Below are 14752 nucleotides of genomic sequence, written 5' to 3'. Positions count from 1 at the left end.
GAAAGCCAGCAGGGAAGAAACGCAGGTCTACAGCGAGCCGAGTAGTGCGGGTTCGAAAGACACCAAGGAAGGCTCAAATGGCTCGGAGACGTCAACCAAAGCAAAACCGACATCCGTATAAATCTTCCCGGAATAGACAGCCACTAAGACGGAGGCTTCCTAAAACAAGACGGCAGCGGCGGGTTACCAGGAGAAGAGCTTACTACTGATAGAATTAGCATTTAGAGTAATTTATAGTGAGCAGTAATAAACTCAAACCTCTCTAGCAACCTGAAATTATATTTTCTTTTGGTTTATCAGCTGTGTTGAAAATGTATTTTCTAATGTCTTATTTTCCTTTTACACTTAGGTTCCATGTTCTCAGGGAAATCCATGTACTTAATCATCTTGTAATATTTTGTCTCCACTGTCCATCTTACTTCCTTCCATGAACTCTTCTCAGTCTATATGAAACAAAATCACTCATTATTTAGTCATATATTTTAATGTAACTATTGATTGATAATCCAATACAACTGTAATTTGTACAACTGATAATGGTATAAATGCTTCTACATAAAAAGGGAACACTGGGTACAGAAACCTATGTATATTCCACATGGTGGCTAAACGCCATCATACAAGTATACACATGCAGTGTATAACAGGATACATGTCTGTAGTCCACGTGGCATCACTGGTGAAATGGACATTCGGCCCAACATTTGTCATATCCATTCCTAGTCCATTACAAAATGTCCATGTACTCTACTGTCTCTGCCAGGTCAACATCAGTAGTTCATTGACTGTTTGTCACAGGACACCCCACACTTCCTCGAAAGCAGAGCACATCTTGGCACAGGTCAGTGCCGCAGAGAGGGGGTAGTTACTGATGGACACAGTCTTCTCTGTGTAGTCCACATTCACCTAATAAAGACAAAGAGATCCATAACATAGATATTTGATGCTTAAAGCTGTGAATGAGCTACAATGTAGAGCCATTTCTCACCGCTCCATGTGCAAATGCTCCAATCACCACTGCAGCCGGTCCCTCTGGCACCAAAGTCCGGGGGCAGACAGCCTCTCCAGAAGAGAAGGAAGTGGCCAGGCGTGGACAGCCAGGAGGCAGGTGGTCAGAGACTGGATTTTTAATCATCTTCAGAAGCCTCTGAGGACCATCAGCGGCCCTGACACTCAGCTTGTGCAGCAGCTGAACTAAGATAGAACAAGAGAAGAAAGAACAATTAGGAGACCACTGCTTTGTACTTTTCTTACACAAAGATCAACTCAGTATATATTTTTATGCACAAAAAGCATTCAACATTGGTACTTTACCCATAAGGCCACAGAAGCGAGTGAAGGTTCTTGGGATGCGGGTCTGTGGGTTGATCTCTATTAAGGCGTTTTTCTCTGTGTGGATGTAAACCTGCAACAGGCCTGCCCTGTTCAGTGGACTGTCCATCAACATGAGCAGACACTGGTAAAAGGAAATAAGATACTTAAGTTAAAAGTTATTTATACAGCCCTTTATCACAGGCATGTCTTGAAGAACGTTACATAAGAATAAACTGCTTACTTGTAGACACAATACACAGACATAAAAGATACAGTATAATAAGCAAATGTACCTATATGGTTTCTGACGCTAATTTTCAGACATGCCTATGTAATTAGTTAAGTATTTTAAAAGAATATCACTGCTACTGCTATTATTTTGCTAGTTTAACTTTTTATTCTATGAAAAATAAGACTAAAGACAAATAAATAAATACCAAAGATGCAAGTTATACAATTGGATAAATACTGGCAGTAAAATTTTAAAAGAAAAGAGCTGATATCGACTGAAAACAGACAATTTTACATTACACTACATTGGTACATCTCTTAACAGGCTAACCCACCAGCACCATGAAAACTTAAATTCACTGCAGGTCTCAAGAATTACTTCAAATTCAGTATTTTTAGTAGAGGCAAAACAATACTGGATTTCTGAGGCTATCTATATTTGAGAGTTTAAAAAAAACTGCTGATGACATATCAGCCAATATGTATTTTTAACATAAACAAATAATACACTAACATTTTTAGTGTATTATATTTTTTGCTAGTACTTCTATTCCTGTGTGCACTGACGTAAAGGCGAGCTGCTGTAACAAAAGAGTTTCCCCTCGGGGATCAATAAAGTATTTCTGATTCTTTTAATATGGATCCCCTTAAATGGTGTTAATCAAGGATTAAGTGAGGATAATTAAATAAACAGTGCTCTCTGGTGGACAAACTATGTAATGGTGTTAGTTTCTATAATACCTCAAAAGTGCACGACTGCTATGTCTTGTTCATTTTTGTCCGATATATACACCAATACCAAAATATCTGTATTAAGCTAAAATCGCCCATGATGCCAATATATCAATGAGGCTCTACATTTTAGGTTTTATTCTTAAGGTTACAGGAGGACGCTGACTAGCCTCATTCCAGACCTCTGAATCCCAATCTCTGCTCCAAATTCAGAAGGATCTAAGGGATTCAAATAATTAATTGAAACGAAATGGCATTTCACTCTGACTATAGATCATGACAGCCACAAGTGAAGTATGCAGTTGTATAACGTTACACTATTCTGAAATGAGTCCTTACCTGATGTGTGATATCCGGTCTTATATGTCCCGGATTCCTTCCACTTTTGACGATCATATTTTTGTGTTGGTCACAGTTTAACAGCTCAAAGGTTTTTCCGACCTGGGAAATACGAAGCATGCAAACAACAAAAACTGATTGGCTATAAATTCACTTATTGTATTAATTTAAAGGTATGGTTTCTGATGTCACTTCCACTTGTAGTAGGTAGGCGCTGCATCACAACAACACACAAACACAAGTCTGACGCTTTACCTTCACTGTTTCTAACGATGCCCCCTCCAGAATAACAACTAGTCTCCTCTCTGCCATACGGTCGTGCAGGCTGCGGAGATGTTTGGCTGGTTTTGGTTCATATTCGTCCAAATGTTCAAGACCACGCTTCTTCCCATTAGGAGCCGCCATGATGCCTTCGGATGAACTGTCGCAGACTGTGTGCGTCACGGCAAAAATGCGCGTTCACGAGTCAGTGCCAATAACTGGTAAGTGCTTACTTTGTGACTTTTAATGTAGCTAACTACATTTTAGTCACTGTAATAATGTACTAACGTTTGACTATTAGTTATTTTAGATTTAAAAAGGGTGTCTTCTCAACGGTCTTTGTGTGTGTGTGTGTGTGTGTGTGTGTGTGTGTGTGTGTATGTGTGCGTGCGTGCATGTGCGCGCGCCGCGGTCGCCACAATCACTCCGTCACATATGTGCGCCGGATGTTCTTCTACAACGTGCTGAAGGAACATTCACGTGTGGACATTTTATCTTACACTGTGCAAGCAGAAGTTGGGTTAAAAGGAACAGATTAATCGGTGAGTATGTGAAGAATTGTTGCTGAGCTAATTAGGAAAGACTCAATGAGGCAGTGTTAATAAACGGGGTCCTAGCCTTGCCTTGAAAATACGACATGCGGAGTTGGTTCAACTAACTAATGTTCTGCGTGTAACTGGTCATTGCAGCTTGTTCTGTCATTAATCTGTAAGTGCAGAAGCCTTTGAACGCCTGATAATTTAACATAGTAGCTATGTCTCAAGCAATGTAATTTTGAATCCATATGAAATATCATAAAACTAGTAGAAAGTACAAGTAAAAATATGTAGCTGTGGTGAACTGAGTAATGTGTGAGACTGTTTTTTTTATTATTGTATATGGCCTCCCTCTTTATCACTCTTAAATAAGATGCATATGGAAATGTTTATGTCTTAAATGATTACAACTGACTACTTGTCTCTGACATGCACTTGGTCTGCAGGCCTCTTTCCACCAGAGCTCAAGCATCAGTTTTTAGATTCTTTTTACTGACGTCAGCTACAATGCTGAAGTTTTTGTCAGTTTCTCCGTTTGACAGTCTTACTCAGAGAAATATCTTTTTTTTAAATAAATATTTTCATAAACTGACTTCTGCTTCCCCTAATGACAGCCGAGAGTGTTATAGTCTTCTACCAAAGACCAATATCTTTGTGTTTTTGGAATTATTATAGGGAAGCTCTTGCATCCTAATGGGACTCTCAATACACGTTTAGTAAAGGTTAACCACAACACAACATGTGTCTAATTACAGCAATTAAGATCTAAGTCATGTCCAATAAAGTAAAAAGTCCCAAACATTTCTCAGTTTATCTAAACATATACCTCACTTGTATTTTTTTAACCTTTAACCTGCAGTGTATTTAGATAGCTTAACAACTGATCAGATTTTTGTGGTCAGATAAGCCTACATTTAGTTAAATAATGATAATGTTTAAGGGATGTTGTGGATTTTACTTGTGTTCAGTACGACGTGCTGTAACTTACTGTATGCAAGTATGTGTAAGTATATGTAACATTTTGTGGTTCACCTGAACCTCCCTAAAATGAAGTTCTGCAGTTGTCTGCTTCTTTAGGCAAATGAGTCCGATTACAACACAACATGGTCTACCAACAGTGACCTCTATTCATAAACACTTGATATTGTCATTTCGCACAGGTTTTGAAAAGATGAAACATTATTTTCTGCTGCTTTTCAAGGTGTCTGTGTAGCTCGGAGTCATGGGTCGGAAGTTGGATCCCACCAACAAGGTGAAGAGAGGGCCAGGGAAAAAAGCCAGGAAGCAGAAAGGAGCAGAGACCGAGTTGGCCAAGTTCATAAATGATGGTGATTATTGTGCCCTTTATATCAGCTATTTATAAAGACACACATTCACTCTGGAAATCTATACCATAAAGTTTAACAACAACCACTTTATCTTGCTGACTGCATCATTATGGCTTGTTGGTCAAAGTGTTTCTTTTCTGTTTGCAGAGGAAACAGGACTAAAACGTCTGTCAAGTAGATCCAGGAAAAGGTAAGAGGTTGACTGATTACATAACATGTAATAACATTACTCCATTTACAAGTTGCTCATTCATATTGTCATTTTACAGAGCTGCAAAAAGAGTCCAGAATTTGAAAAAGCCTAAAGATGCTGCTGAAGAACAGCCCAAGAAAGGTAACCACATCAGTGTTGGTGAATGTAGTTGTGATGTTTTCTGTATACACAAGTGCAGATAATTACTACCTAGCACCTGCAAAGAACATACAGATGCTGTTGTCACAGATGATAAAGATATAACGCATGAAAAAACATGGTTGTGATGTTCTGTGTGTTTGTAAAACCATTTCCAGAGTGAGGTTTGTGGCCTTTTTAAGGGAACAACAAATAATAGAAATAAATAAAAAAATAAGGAAACTATTAATATTATTATTATTATTATCATTATTATGTTAAATGCGTGTGTGACTTGAAATGTCTTTGAACTGTTGTCGCTAAAGTAGTTATTTTTAATCGCAGAAAATATACATTGTATTTATTGTCTGTTTCTTTATCTCAAAAGGATTCACTGATGAGAACAGTAAATGGTTGACACCAGCAAAGAGGAAGCGTAAAATTGATGAACCTGAAAGTGAGGATGACAGTGATGAGCACTGGGAGGAAGATGAGGAGGAGGAGCAGCAGGAGCAGCAGCCGAAGAAGGGAGGAAAAGACCAAGGAAAGAAGAGTACTAAATTAGGAGTGAAAGAAGTGGAGGAGGAGGCCGCTGATGACAACGAGGAGGAGGCCGACGATGATGATGACGATGATGATGAAGAATTGGTTGACGACTATGGTACACTCGATGACGGCAGTGGTGAGGAAGCAGCTGAAGAAGAAAGTGATGGAGAGGAAGTATGTAAAATGGTTCTGCTGTAACTTTTTGCAAGTCACCACATTTCACATCACGTTTGTGTTTTCTGTATTTAAGACGGCAATTCAAATGTCGAAATTTGCACATACAATCCCTGATTTTGTTATAGAGACTCCAAATTCCTTCCCTTGTCACTGTTGATGTGTTAAAACAGTGCTATTGAGGGTTGCAACAAAGTCAGGGAGTGTATCTTTCAAAGTTTAAGGGTTGTTAATGTGGTAAATATATAATTAGTATGATTTAGTGACTACTTTCCTTGGTTTATGTTCCACATTTAGCTTCTTCCCATCGAACGAGCAGCAAAGAAAGCAAAAAAGCTGAAGGAAACCATGGCTCTAGGGAGTGATGACGATGATGAGGAAGACGACGATGATGATGAAGAGGAAAAGAAATCAGATGCTGACATGGATGATGAAGACACAGTACAAACCAACATAGATGAAATGGATCAGTTTAGGCTACCTGGGGCAGAGGAAAGTGCGAAGGAAGGTGAGTGATGTAGAGTTTTATCCAATAAGATTCCTCTCTTTTAAAGCAGCAAATTATATTGTATTGCAAGAAGTCTAAATCCTTTTCTTATCTACATGTTTAGGTGTTCTGCCTCTAGACCTGAAGACAATCCATCAAAGAATAAAGGACAACATTGATGTCCTTTGTAATTTCTCAACAAAAAGAGAGGAGGGGAAAGAGAGAGCAGAGTACATCTCTCTTCTAAAGAAGGATCTCTGTACCTATTACAGCTACAACATCTTCCTCATTGAGAAATTAATGGACCTCTTCCCTCTTTCAGAGGTAGTTGATTTGTTTTTGTACCTGTAGTACTGATTGATCACAATTCTAATAGTTTGAACATGTGGCTGTTGTCAAAACCTGATTGAGAGTTAAATTGTTTTGAGAGAAAAAATATGAATCTGTTTTTTTCTTTCTTGCCTATAGCTGGTTGATTTCCTTGAGGCCAATGAAATTCAGAGACCTGTCACTATTCGGACAAATACACTGAAAACCAGGAGGCGGGACCTTGCGCAGGTAACTGCTCGAGGTGGAAGAGATGGATGAAATGGCCAATTAAAATATTTTCAAATGTCAAAATTCATAATATGCTTCATAGTATTTCAGCTCTCTAAAATTGTGAAAATGAATATAATTGTTTGTTTACAGGATTTAACAACATTATATGTCAAAGAAATAACATTAAAATATGAGTTCAATAGCAGAACAAAAACTACACTCAGAATAGCATTTATGTCATGAGAGGGGTGATTTTAAACTTGGAAAGTAAATGGAATCAATCGAAGATTATTCCGATTGAAAGATACAAATTTATAGTTTGGCTTTAGTTTTGATTATGTCATTAACCCAGAAACCACCACTGAACACAAAGAGAACCTCCTCATCAAATGACTTGACAAGTATTGTCTAGTGTCAAATGCCTTCAAGTGCTCATATGTTGAACTCAGTGGTCTGTGTTTTTCCTTGTTTAGGCCTTGATCAACAGAGGAGTGAACCTTGATCCATTGGGGAAATGGTCTAAAGTAGGTTTGGTCATCTATGACTCCTCAGTACCTGTAGGTAAGTTTCAGTACATTCATGTCAACAATCTGACTTGAGCTATTGAGGGTCTTTATTGTAGAATATCTGAGGTCGACTGTAGCCACACAAGCTTTAACTGTAATTCTTTCCGTATTTTAAAACAGGTGCAACCCCAGAGTATCTGTCTGGTCAGTACATGCTGCAAGGAGCCTCCAGTTTTCTGCCAGTCATGGCGCTCTCTCCACAGGAGGGAGAGTTGGTGTTGGACATGAGCTCAGCTCCAGGAGGCAAGACCACCTATATTGGTAAGATGTGCTGCAGTTATACTTTGTGCAATTAACAATTACAGTAATTTTATGAGGTGTTTCAAACTGTGTAATGTAGACTAGGGCTGCAACTAACTTTGTGAAAATTGTGAAAAATGCCCATTATAATTTACCAGAGCCCAACATGACTTTTCCTTTTCCAATTCCTTGTTTTATCCAACCAACAATCCAAACCCCAAAGAGATTAATTTTTCTATCATATTAGACAAAGAAAAGCATGAAATTATTACATTTGAGAAGCTGGAACCAGTCAATGTTTGGCTTTTTTCTTTTGAAAAATAACAGTTAACTAAATAACAAAATAGCTGCAGATTAATTTTGTGTGATTTATTGATTAATCCTTTAGCTGTAATGTAAATAAAGCCAAATGCAAACTTTTCTCAGATGCAAATGAATTCTAATTAACAATATATGTGAACTTTCCACCCTTAGCTCAGCTGATGAGAAACACAGGGGTGATCGTGGCTAATGACGCCAACGCTGAAAGATTAAAGAGTGTGGTGGGCAACATCCACCGTCTGGGGGTCACAAACACTGTTGTCTGCAACTATGATGGAAGGCAGTTCCCGAAGGTAAAGTTCATACATCTGTAGAAAAACATTATCTCTTTATCTCCCTTTTACTCTAGAGTTTTATATAGTGTACTGACTGCTGAAAATTTTGCCTACAGGTAATGGGTGGGTTTGATAGAGTGCTGCTTGATGCTCCGTGCTCAGGCACAGGAGTTATCGCTAAAGATCCAGCTGTGAAGACCAGTAAGGTAAAACACCATTCACTGTTTACGTATACACCCATATAGATACACACTTTAGGTTTTAAATAGTGTTTAAACTTTGTTTTCCTCCCACCCTCCTATTTCCTGATAGGACGAGGCAGACATCCATCGCTCTGCTCACTTGCAGAAAGAACTGATTCTATCTGCCATCGACTCTGTCAATGCTGAGTCCCCTACGGGAGGATATCTGGTCTACTGCACATGTTCAATAATGGTATGTGTACTGTATATGCAACTAATTCAAAATGAGTTTTGTTTCATGTGATTTGTGAGTAGAGTCTGAAGTATTTAGCAGTGAGGCTTTGGTATTGATCAAAATATATTCCACCAGGTGGAGGAGAATGAATGGGTGGTGGACTACGCTTTAAAGAAAAGGAACGTCAAATTAGTTCCCACAGGACATGACTTTGGCAAGGAAGGCTTCACCAGGTAAATAAGATAACCATTGTGTTTTCACTAAGGCAAGTACTTTGATCTTCAACTCTAACATCATTTTTCCATTCTTTTAGGTTCAAAGAGCGTAGATTCCATCCTTCTCTGCGTCTGTCTCGGCGATTTTACCCACATTCCCACAACATGGATGGTTTTTTTGTGGCCAAGCTGAAGAAATTCTCCAATGTAATTCCAACTGCACCAGCAGGAAAAGGTAACACTTTCTCTTATGAGCACATGCCAACTTTCATCATGATAGTTTCCCTGTTTAACTTGAACTCATCTTCTGTGTATGGTATTTATTTAGAAGAAGAAAACGCAGATGCTTCTGAGGCGACAGCCGTTACAAACTCTCCTGAAGAGAAACCATCCAAAAGTGACAAGACAAAGCAGATTGTCCCCAGCAAGGCAGGCAGCTTAAACAAAAAAAACCAAGCCAATGGAACAGCAGCCAAGAAAACGGCAAACATCAAGCCAAAAGGCAAACAGGACTTACTCACTGGACCAAAAAAGGCAAAGGTCGCCAAGATGGATGGAGAGACTGTGAAAGGGGCAAAGGCCAAGAAGCCCGCAGTGAAGACAGCTGATGAAACTAAAGCATCAAAGGCTGACAAAAAGGAAGGGAGCAGATTTGAGAAAAAGCAGGGCAAAAAGAGAAAAACACCCAAGACGGCAAAGAACAGAATTGGAAAGAATAAATTTAGAAAGTTGAAGCACATGTTGGAAAAACAAGACGGAGAGTGACGGTGTGTACAGCGTGATAAAGTGTACTAGATTATGTAAGTGCTTTGTAGAGCTTCCTCATGGACCCAGATCACCTCCCTTCATCTAACGACTATTCAGATTGTATGCTCTATGTTTTTTCATTTCAGAGCAGCGAGACTGTAAGTGTCAGTCAGATATTATTGTACTCCCTGTGTACAAATGAACTGTAGTGGTCAAAGATGCTCTGACTTAAGTTGGGTCGCCAACTTAAGTCAGGACTTTTATTTGTATTACAGAATATTCATTATGTTTGTCTGTTGATTAATGTCTGGTTGGGACAGCTTTCATAAATCTGTGAAACATAATAAATCTTTTAAGATGTTTTTCTCATCACTTGTTTGATTCATCGTTCATCTTTTAGGTACACCTAGATCATCTGATTATTTGATGAGTAACTTAGAGCTAAATGTTCAAGCCAGCTATGCACTTTTAGCATCTAATAGCTTTCACTTGACGATCTCTAATCACATTTTAGACATCTAGAAATTTTATACTTGTCAATATTTTTTTTACCTGTCAATTTAGTTTTGATTAGTCATAATTCCAGTTTCAGATATCTATAGTTGATATTTGACTAATGGTAACTCACTTTTAAACTCCCAAATTGCTAAAAATGATGAATAGTCAACTATGCTGAAAGTATATAGAATTTGAGTTCCAACTAGTCATAATGTAAATGGAAAGATTCACAATTTCAGATATTCAAATGTGAATTGTAGTCATCTTAAATCCGATTCTCCATACAATTAAATGATTCAATGTCAGTCAGAATGCCATAAAAATGTCTTAAATTTGAATTTTGACCAGTCAGAATATAATTAGATATATCTTGAATTAATGTTTTGACTGGTCAGAAATACACTGCAGATTTCTTTAATTTGAATCCTGTCAATCTTTAATGTGTTAAAGTGGCTTGTCATATGCCATTATATGAGTTTTTACTTGAAAAATACAGTTTGGAAGGGAATTTGTGCTGGAAAGTCTTCCAGGAGTGTTGTCAAGAGTGTGGAAACAACCAATCAGATTTGTCCATTTCGAACCGGAAGCTGTGTTGTTTACATTTTCTAAGATGGCGGCGGGGATGTATTTGGAGCATTATTTGGACAGTAAGCTCTATATTATGCGTTAAACATGTTGGAAAATATTTCAGCCATTTTTGCTGGTTTTATACCTTCTCTTTCGTTGTGTAATATAGCTCCTGGCTAACCCGCGTGTGGAACAAACTGCTTCAACCGTTTCCTAACGGTCAGCGGATTTAGGCTCAGTCTATTTGCTGGGATATCGCATCGTAGCGAAGAAAGGATGCTGCTTGAGATTGTACAGCACACATGCTGTACTAGCAGCGCTGACCTAGTTTAAATTAATTTAACAAGCAATGTCAATTGTCTTTGTGCCCCTTGCTGTTTACTGCAATACTTGTGAATGCTAGTTCAGGCGCTATCTTTAATGGCAGCCGGAGCATCATCCAGCGCATATGATTAAGCTAGCTATCTTGCTTGCATCTACGTTAGTGTTTGATGATGATCTCACTGAAAGTGGGATTAAACTGTTTGTTGTCTCCCCCTCCACCACTCCAGGCATAGAAAACTTGCCCTTCGAGTTGCAGAGAAACTTCAATTTAATGAGGGATCTAGATCAACGCACAGAGGGTGAGAACAATGAACTGTGTAATTGATGTGGATTTTAACTCTGAATTGATGTGAAAACGCATGTCGTCTGCACTCCATTCAGTAAAAGAGACCTGTTAAAACATATTACGCCACTTTTATGTCTCTCTCTATGCAGTGGATCCCAAGGGAAGTCTGAGGGGTCACAAGATGATTAAAGGAATAAGAAAGGGAGGAAAAAAACAATTGTTATACATAATCATATATGTATTTGTCTCCCTATTTGCCTTTTTCTTGTGAAATACTGGATACTTTGACATCTTCAGGCCACTGAAAATCCTTCAAATGAAACAATTCAATACTGTAGAGTCATTCTTTGATTGAACTACTCGCAAATAATGTCCACAGTAATGCCGTAACCTATGATGAGGAGTCGCAAGTAGACATTACTTCATTTTAAGGGGTCACAAGCCAAAAAGTTTGGGAACCACTGATCTACAGTAGAGTACTAGTACATTATACTCCCTAACAGTTTGTAAATATTTCAAAATAACAGTCTTGTTGTAATTATTGACTTTATTGTCAATTTAGAATAAGTTGTGAGTGATGTTTAAACTCACAGAATATTCTAGCTATTTCCTGTAGTATATTGTCATTGGAATTACTTCCTGTATATTTGAGAAGTATTAATTGTACACAATGGAGTTTTATCACAAGGTATCATTGACTTAATGTTTACAGTGTTATTTTAGAAGTTTTACTCCTTGTCTCTCTTTTAGATCTAAAAGGACAGATAGACTCTCTGGCTAAAGAGTACACAGCCAACGCCAGGACTCTTTCCTCTGAGCAAAAGCTGTCCATACTGAGGCAGATTCAGCAGTCTTACAGTAAATGCAAGGAGTTTGGAGATGATAAGGTGCAACTGGCCATGCAGACCTATGAGATGGTTCGTATCTTAGAAATAAAAATAACATTACCTACATACATCTGTAGGTAATAGGAGTGGGAAAAGTTGGACAATGGATAGACCTACTGTGCTTAATGTACATGAAATATGCACCACAATCAGTCTATTTTCTGCAGGTCGACAAACACATCAGACGTCTTGACACAGACCTGGCTCGGTTTGAGGCTGACCTGAAGGAAAAGCAGATCGAGAGCACGGATTATGATTCCACCTCCAGTAAGGGGAAGAAAGGTGTGTGTCCATTATATTTGCTTAGTATATTTTTTATTTTTTGCACCCAGGACTGTCAGGGCAGCCAAAAATTAAAGTGGAATATTAAAGTGGTTGTGTAATTCCAGCTGAGTCCCGGCAGAAGGAAAAGAAGACGGCTAAAACAAGGTCTAAAGTGAAGAGCTCAGATGAAGATGGCAGTCCCAAGAGTGCACAGAAGAAAGTCAAACTCCTTCAGCCGTATGTTGTGTATCTACTTTTCAGCTTTTGATGGCCAAGTGTTTAAAGCAAAGTTAATCATTTTTAATTAGTTTTATGATCATACTCCCATTCTCACTTGCAATACCTTTCCCCATTATCAGGGGAGAATTCAACAGCCCTACCACCAACTTTGGGAATGTGCACCCATCTGATGTGCTGGACATGCCAGTGGACCCCAACGAACCCACCTACTGTCTGTGCCATCAGGTCTCTTACGGCGAGATGATTGGCTGTGACAACACCGATGTGAGTTTTGTTCTGTGGCCCCCTTTCAGTCTCAGTCAGGGGTCACATGAAGTGCTTTTTTGGATTGTAATTTACTTAAATCTGTTTACATGTTTCTGCATTAAACAAGATGTTGGGGTGGGATTTAATATTGTGAAGGATTTGATTTGAGAATTTAAAAGTAGATGGGATCAACTATACAAAAAGGACACTGACATTGCTCTTTATTTTTGTGGCTAAATAATGACACAGAAGAGGTGGAGGAGGACAAAGTGGAAAAGCTGTTATTGATGTTGTGAACTCATAGGGATAAAAAAAAAAAATAGGGATAAACGGAATAAAAGAGGAGAAAAGTTACGAGAGCTCACAGCATAGTGCTCATTGTAAATACAAGTACAGAAGCCCCTAGACAAAAATGCATACAAAGGTGTGTCATAAAATACAAATCACAGTTATGTAGTAAAGACAATAATTAGAGACAATTGTGATTATTGTAGTTATTATCAAAACACATTGGCATTTGTACTCGTGCACACTAGAGTGTGTTTATTGTTTTATATGTAGTTTTGTACCTGGTGGATTCTGTATTTGTTTTTCCTTCTGTTGCATTGCCTTAAAGTCCTATAATCATATTTTATTGGATGGGATTTTTCATTCCCAACAATATGTGCTAAAATGCCCTTCTGCGACATTTCACTTATAAAAAGAAATGGAAAAAAACAATACATCTAAGAACACAAAAGAACACAGAAAATGTATTTATTAATTTCATGGGACCTTAAATGTGTGTATTTATTTAAATTACATTAAATACCATTCAAGTATCACAAAGGTCAACAACAAGGTACCTTTATGGTACAGGCCTGAAATTGAGAGGCTTGAATAAGAATAATGATGAAAAATAGAGGTTTTAATAATGTTATATATCAGTAATCATTTATTGTACATAGAGTACATGTACATTATCTCCCTTACATGTATTTCCTAGATGCTAACCACAAATTAAGAGGTTTAGGAGTCTGCAGTCTCGTGCCTCTTCCTCTGTGGATAAGGTCACAGATGACAGAGCGAGTGATTAATTACATGCCACACTACACATATTGTTTGTGATAACTCTCCTTTAAAAGATTGATTTTGTTTTTGATCATATGTTTTGAATGGTTTTGTCTGGACTAAGTGCTCCATTTGCAGGAATACTTAACCGTACATTATCATTTTTTGTCTTTACTCCAGTGCTCCATTGAGTGGTTCCATTTTGCATGCGTGGGCCTGACAACCAAACCAAGAGGCAAATGGTAAGACGCTCAGTAACTGAAATGGAGGCTGTAGTGTACTATCCTATTTTCAATAAAAGTGTGAATTGTTACTCAGTTAAGTTAGTCAACTAAATGTTTTTGCTGTGTTTTTTTTTATCCATACCATGCAGGTACTGTCCACGATGCTCTCAAGACAGAAAGAGAAAATAAAAACACCTGGTTTTCCTGGAACAAAACGTGGACACTGATCAGATGGAAAATGAGAAGAATATTTCTTCATTAGTGACTAGAATTTTTGTTTCTCATCTTCCTTAACATTTGGTGCTTTTTCTTTTGGTTTACGTAATTTGCCTGGGTCTGATGCAGTGTGTGTGAATGAGCCAAGTGGTTACAAATGTATTTAAATAATGATTTTTTTAAATGGTTAACAATAATTTTGTTTTGTTTTTTTTAGTTACATTTGGTGCTCTTATTGTGACTTCTTTTTTTACATTTTGTTTTATGAGTGAATAATAAACACTACAACTGCCCCTAATGGTTTAACGGTTCCAAGTTGTCGCAATACTTTATACCGTATTCACATGTAC

At 38.0% G+C, this 14752-nt stretch overlaps 3 protein-coding genes across 3 annotated transcripts; 2 read left to right on the top strand and 1 right to left on the bottom strand.

Annotated features, from left to right (window-relative positions):
• Positions 1-462: 462 nt before the first annotated feature.
• emg1 (EMG1 N1-specific pseudouridine methyltransferase) lies at positions 463-3060 on the bottom strand. The gene is made up of 5 exons (XM_044209133.1): positions 2872-3060; positions 2617-2718; positions 1315-1456; positions 989-1194; positions 463-906 (listed from the first exon to the last, which is right to left on the bottom strand). Exons 1-5 carry the CDS (start codon positions 3019-3021, stop codon positions 793-795), a joined length of 714 nt encoding a protein of 237 aa, XP_044065068.1. The 5' UTR covers positions 3022-3060; the 3' UTR covers positions 463-792.
• A 208-nt stretch (positions 3061-3268) lies between these two features.
• nop2 (NOP2 nucleolar protein homolog (yeast)) lies at positions 3269-9969 on the top strand. The gene is made up of 16 exons (XM_044208898.1): positions 3269-3419; positions 4615-4741; positions 4889-4931; positions 5011-5075; positions 5461-5792; positions 6090-6300; positions 6404-6603; positions 6748-6837; positions 7293-7380; positions 7506-7646; positions 8100-8239; positions 8338-8427; positions 8534-8656; positions 8774-8871; positions 8952-9088; positions 9182-9969. Exons 2-16 carry the CDS (start codon positions 4636-4638, stop codon positions 9616-9618), a joined length of 2301 nt encoding a protein of 766 aa, XP_044064833.1. The 5' UTR covers positions 3269-3419; positions 4615-4635; the 3' UTR covers positions 9619-9969.
• A 650-nt stretch (positions 9970-10619) lies between these two features.
• Positions 10620-14700, top strand: ing4 (inhibitor of growth family, member 4). Its single transcript, XM_044209128.1, has 8 exons — positions 10620-10745; positions 11217-11288; positions 12026-12192; positions 12330-12444; positions 12552-12663; positions 12786-12930; positions 14143-14204; positions 14336-14700. Exons 1-8 carry the CDS (start codon positions 10709-10711, stop codon positions 14373-14375), a joined length of 750 nt encoding a protein of 249 aa, XP_044065063.1. The 5' UTR covers positions 10620-10708; the 3' UTR covers positions 14376-14700.
• Positions 14701-14752: the final 52 nt, after the last annotated feature.

The sequence above is a fragment of the Siniperca chuatsi genome, linkage group LG9 (assembly GCF_020085105.1).
Source record: "Siniperca chuatsi isolate FFG_IHB_CAS linkage group LG9, ASM2008510v1, whole genome shotgun sequence".
Taxonomy (NCBI): domain Eukaryota; kingdom Metazoa; phylum Chordata; class Actinopteri; order Centrarchiformes; family Sinipercidae; genus Siniperca; species Siniperca chuatsi.
The sequence above is the reverse complement of the archived record's forward strand: the minus strand, read 5'-3'. Positions and strand labels throughout refer to the sequence as shown.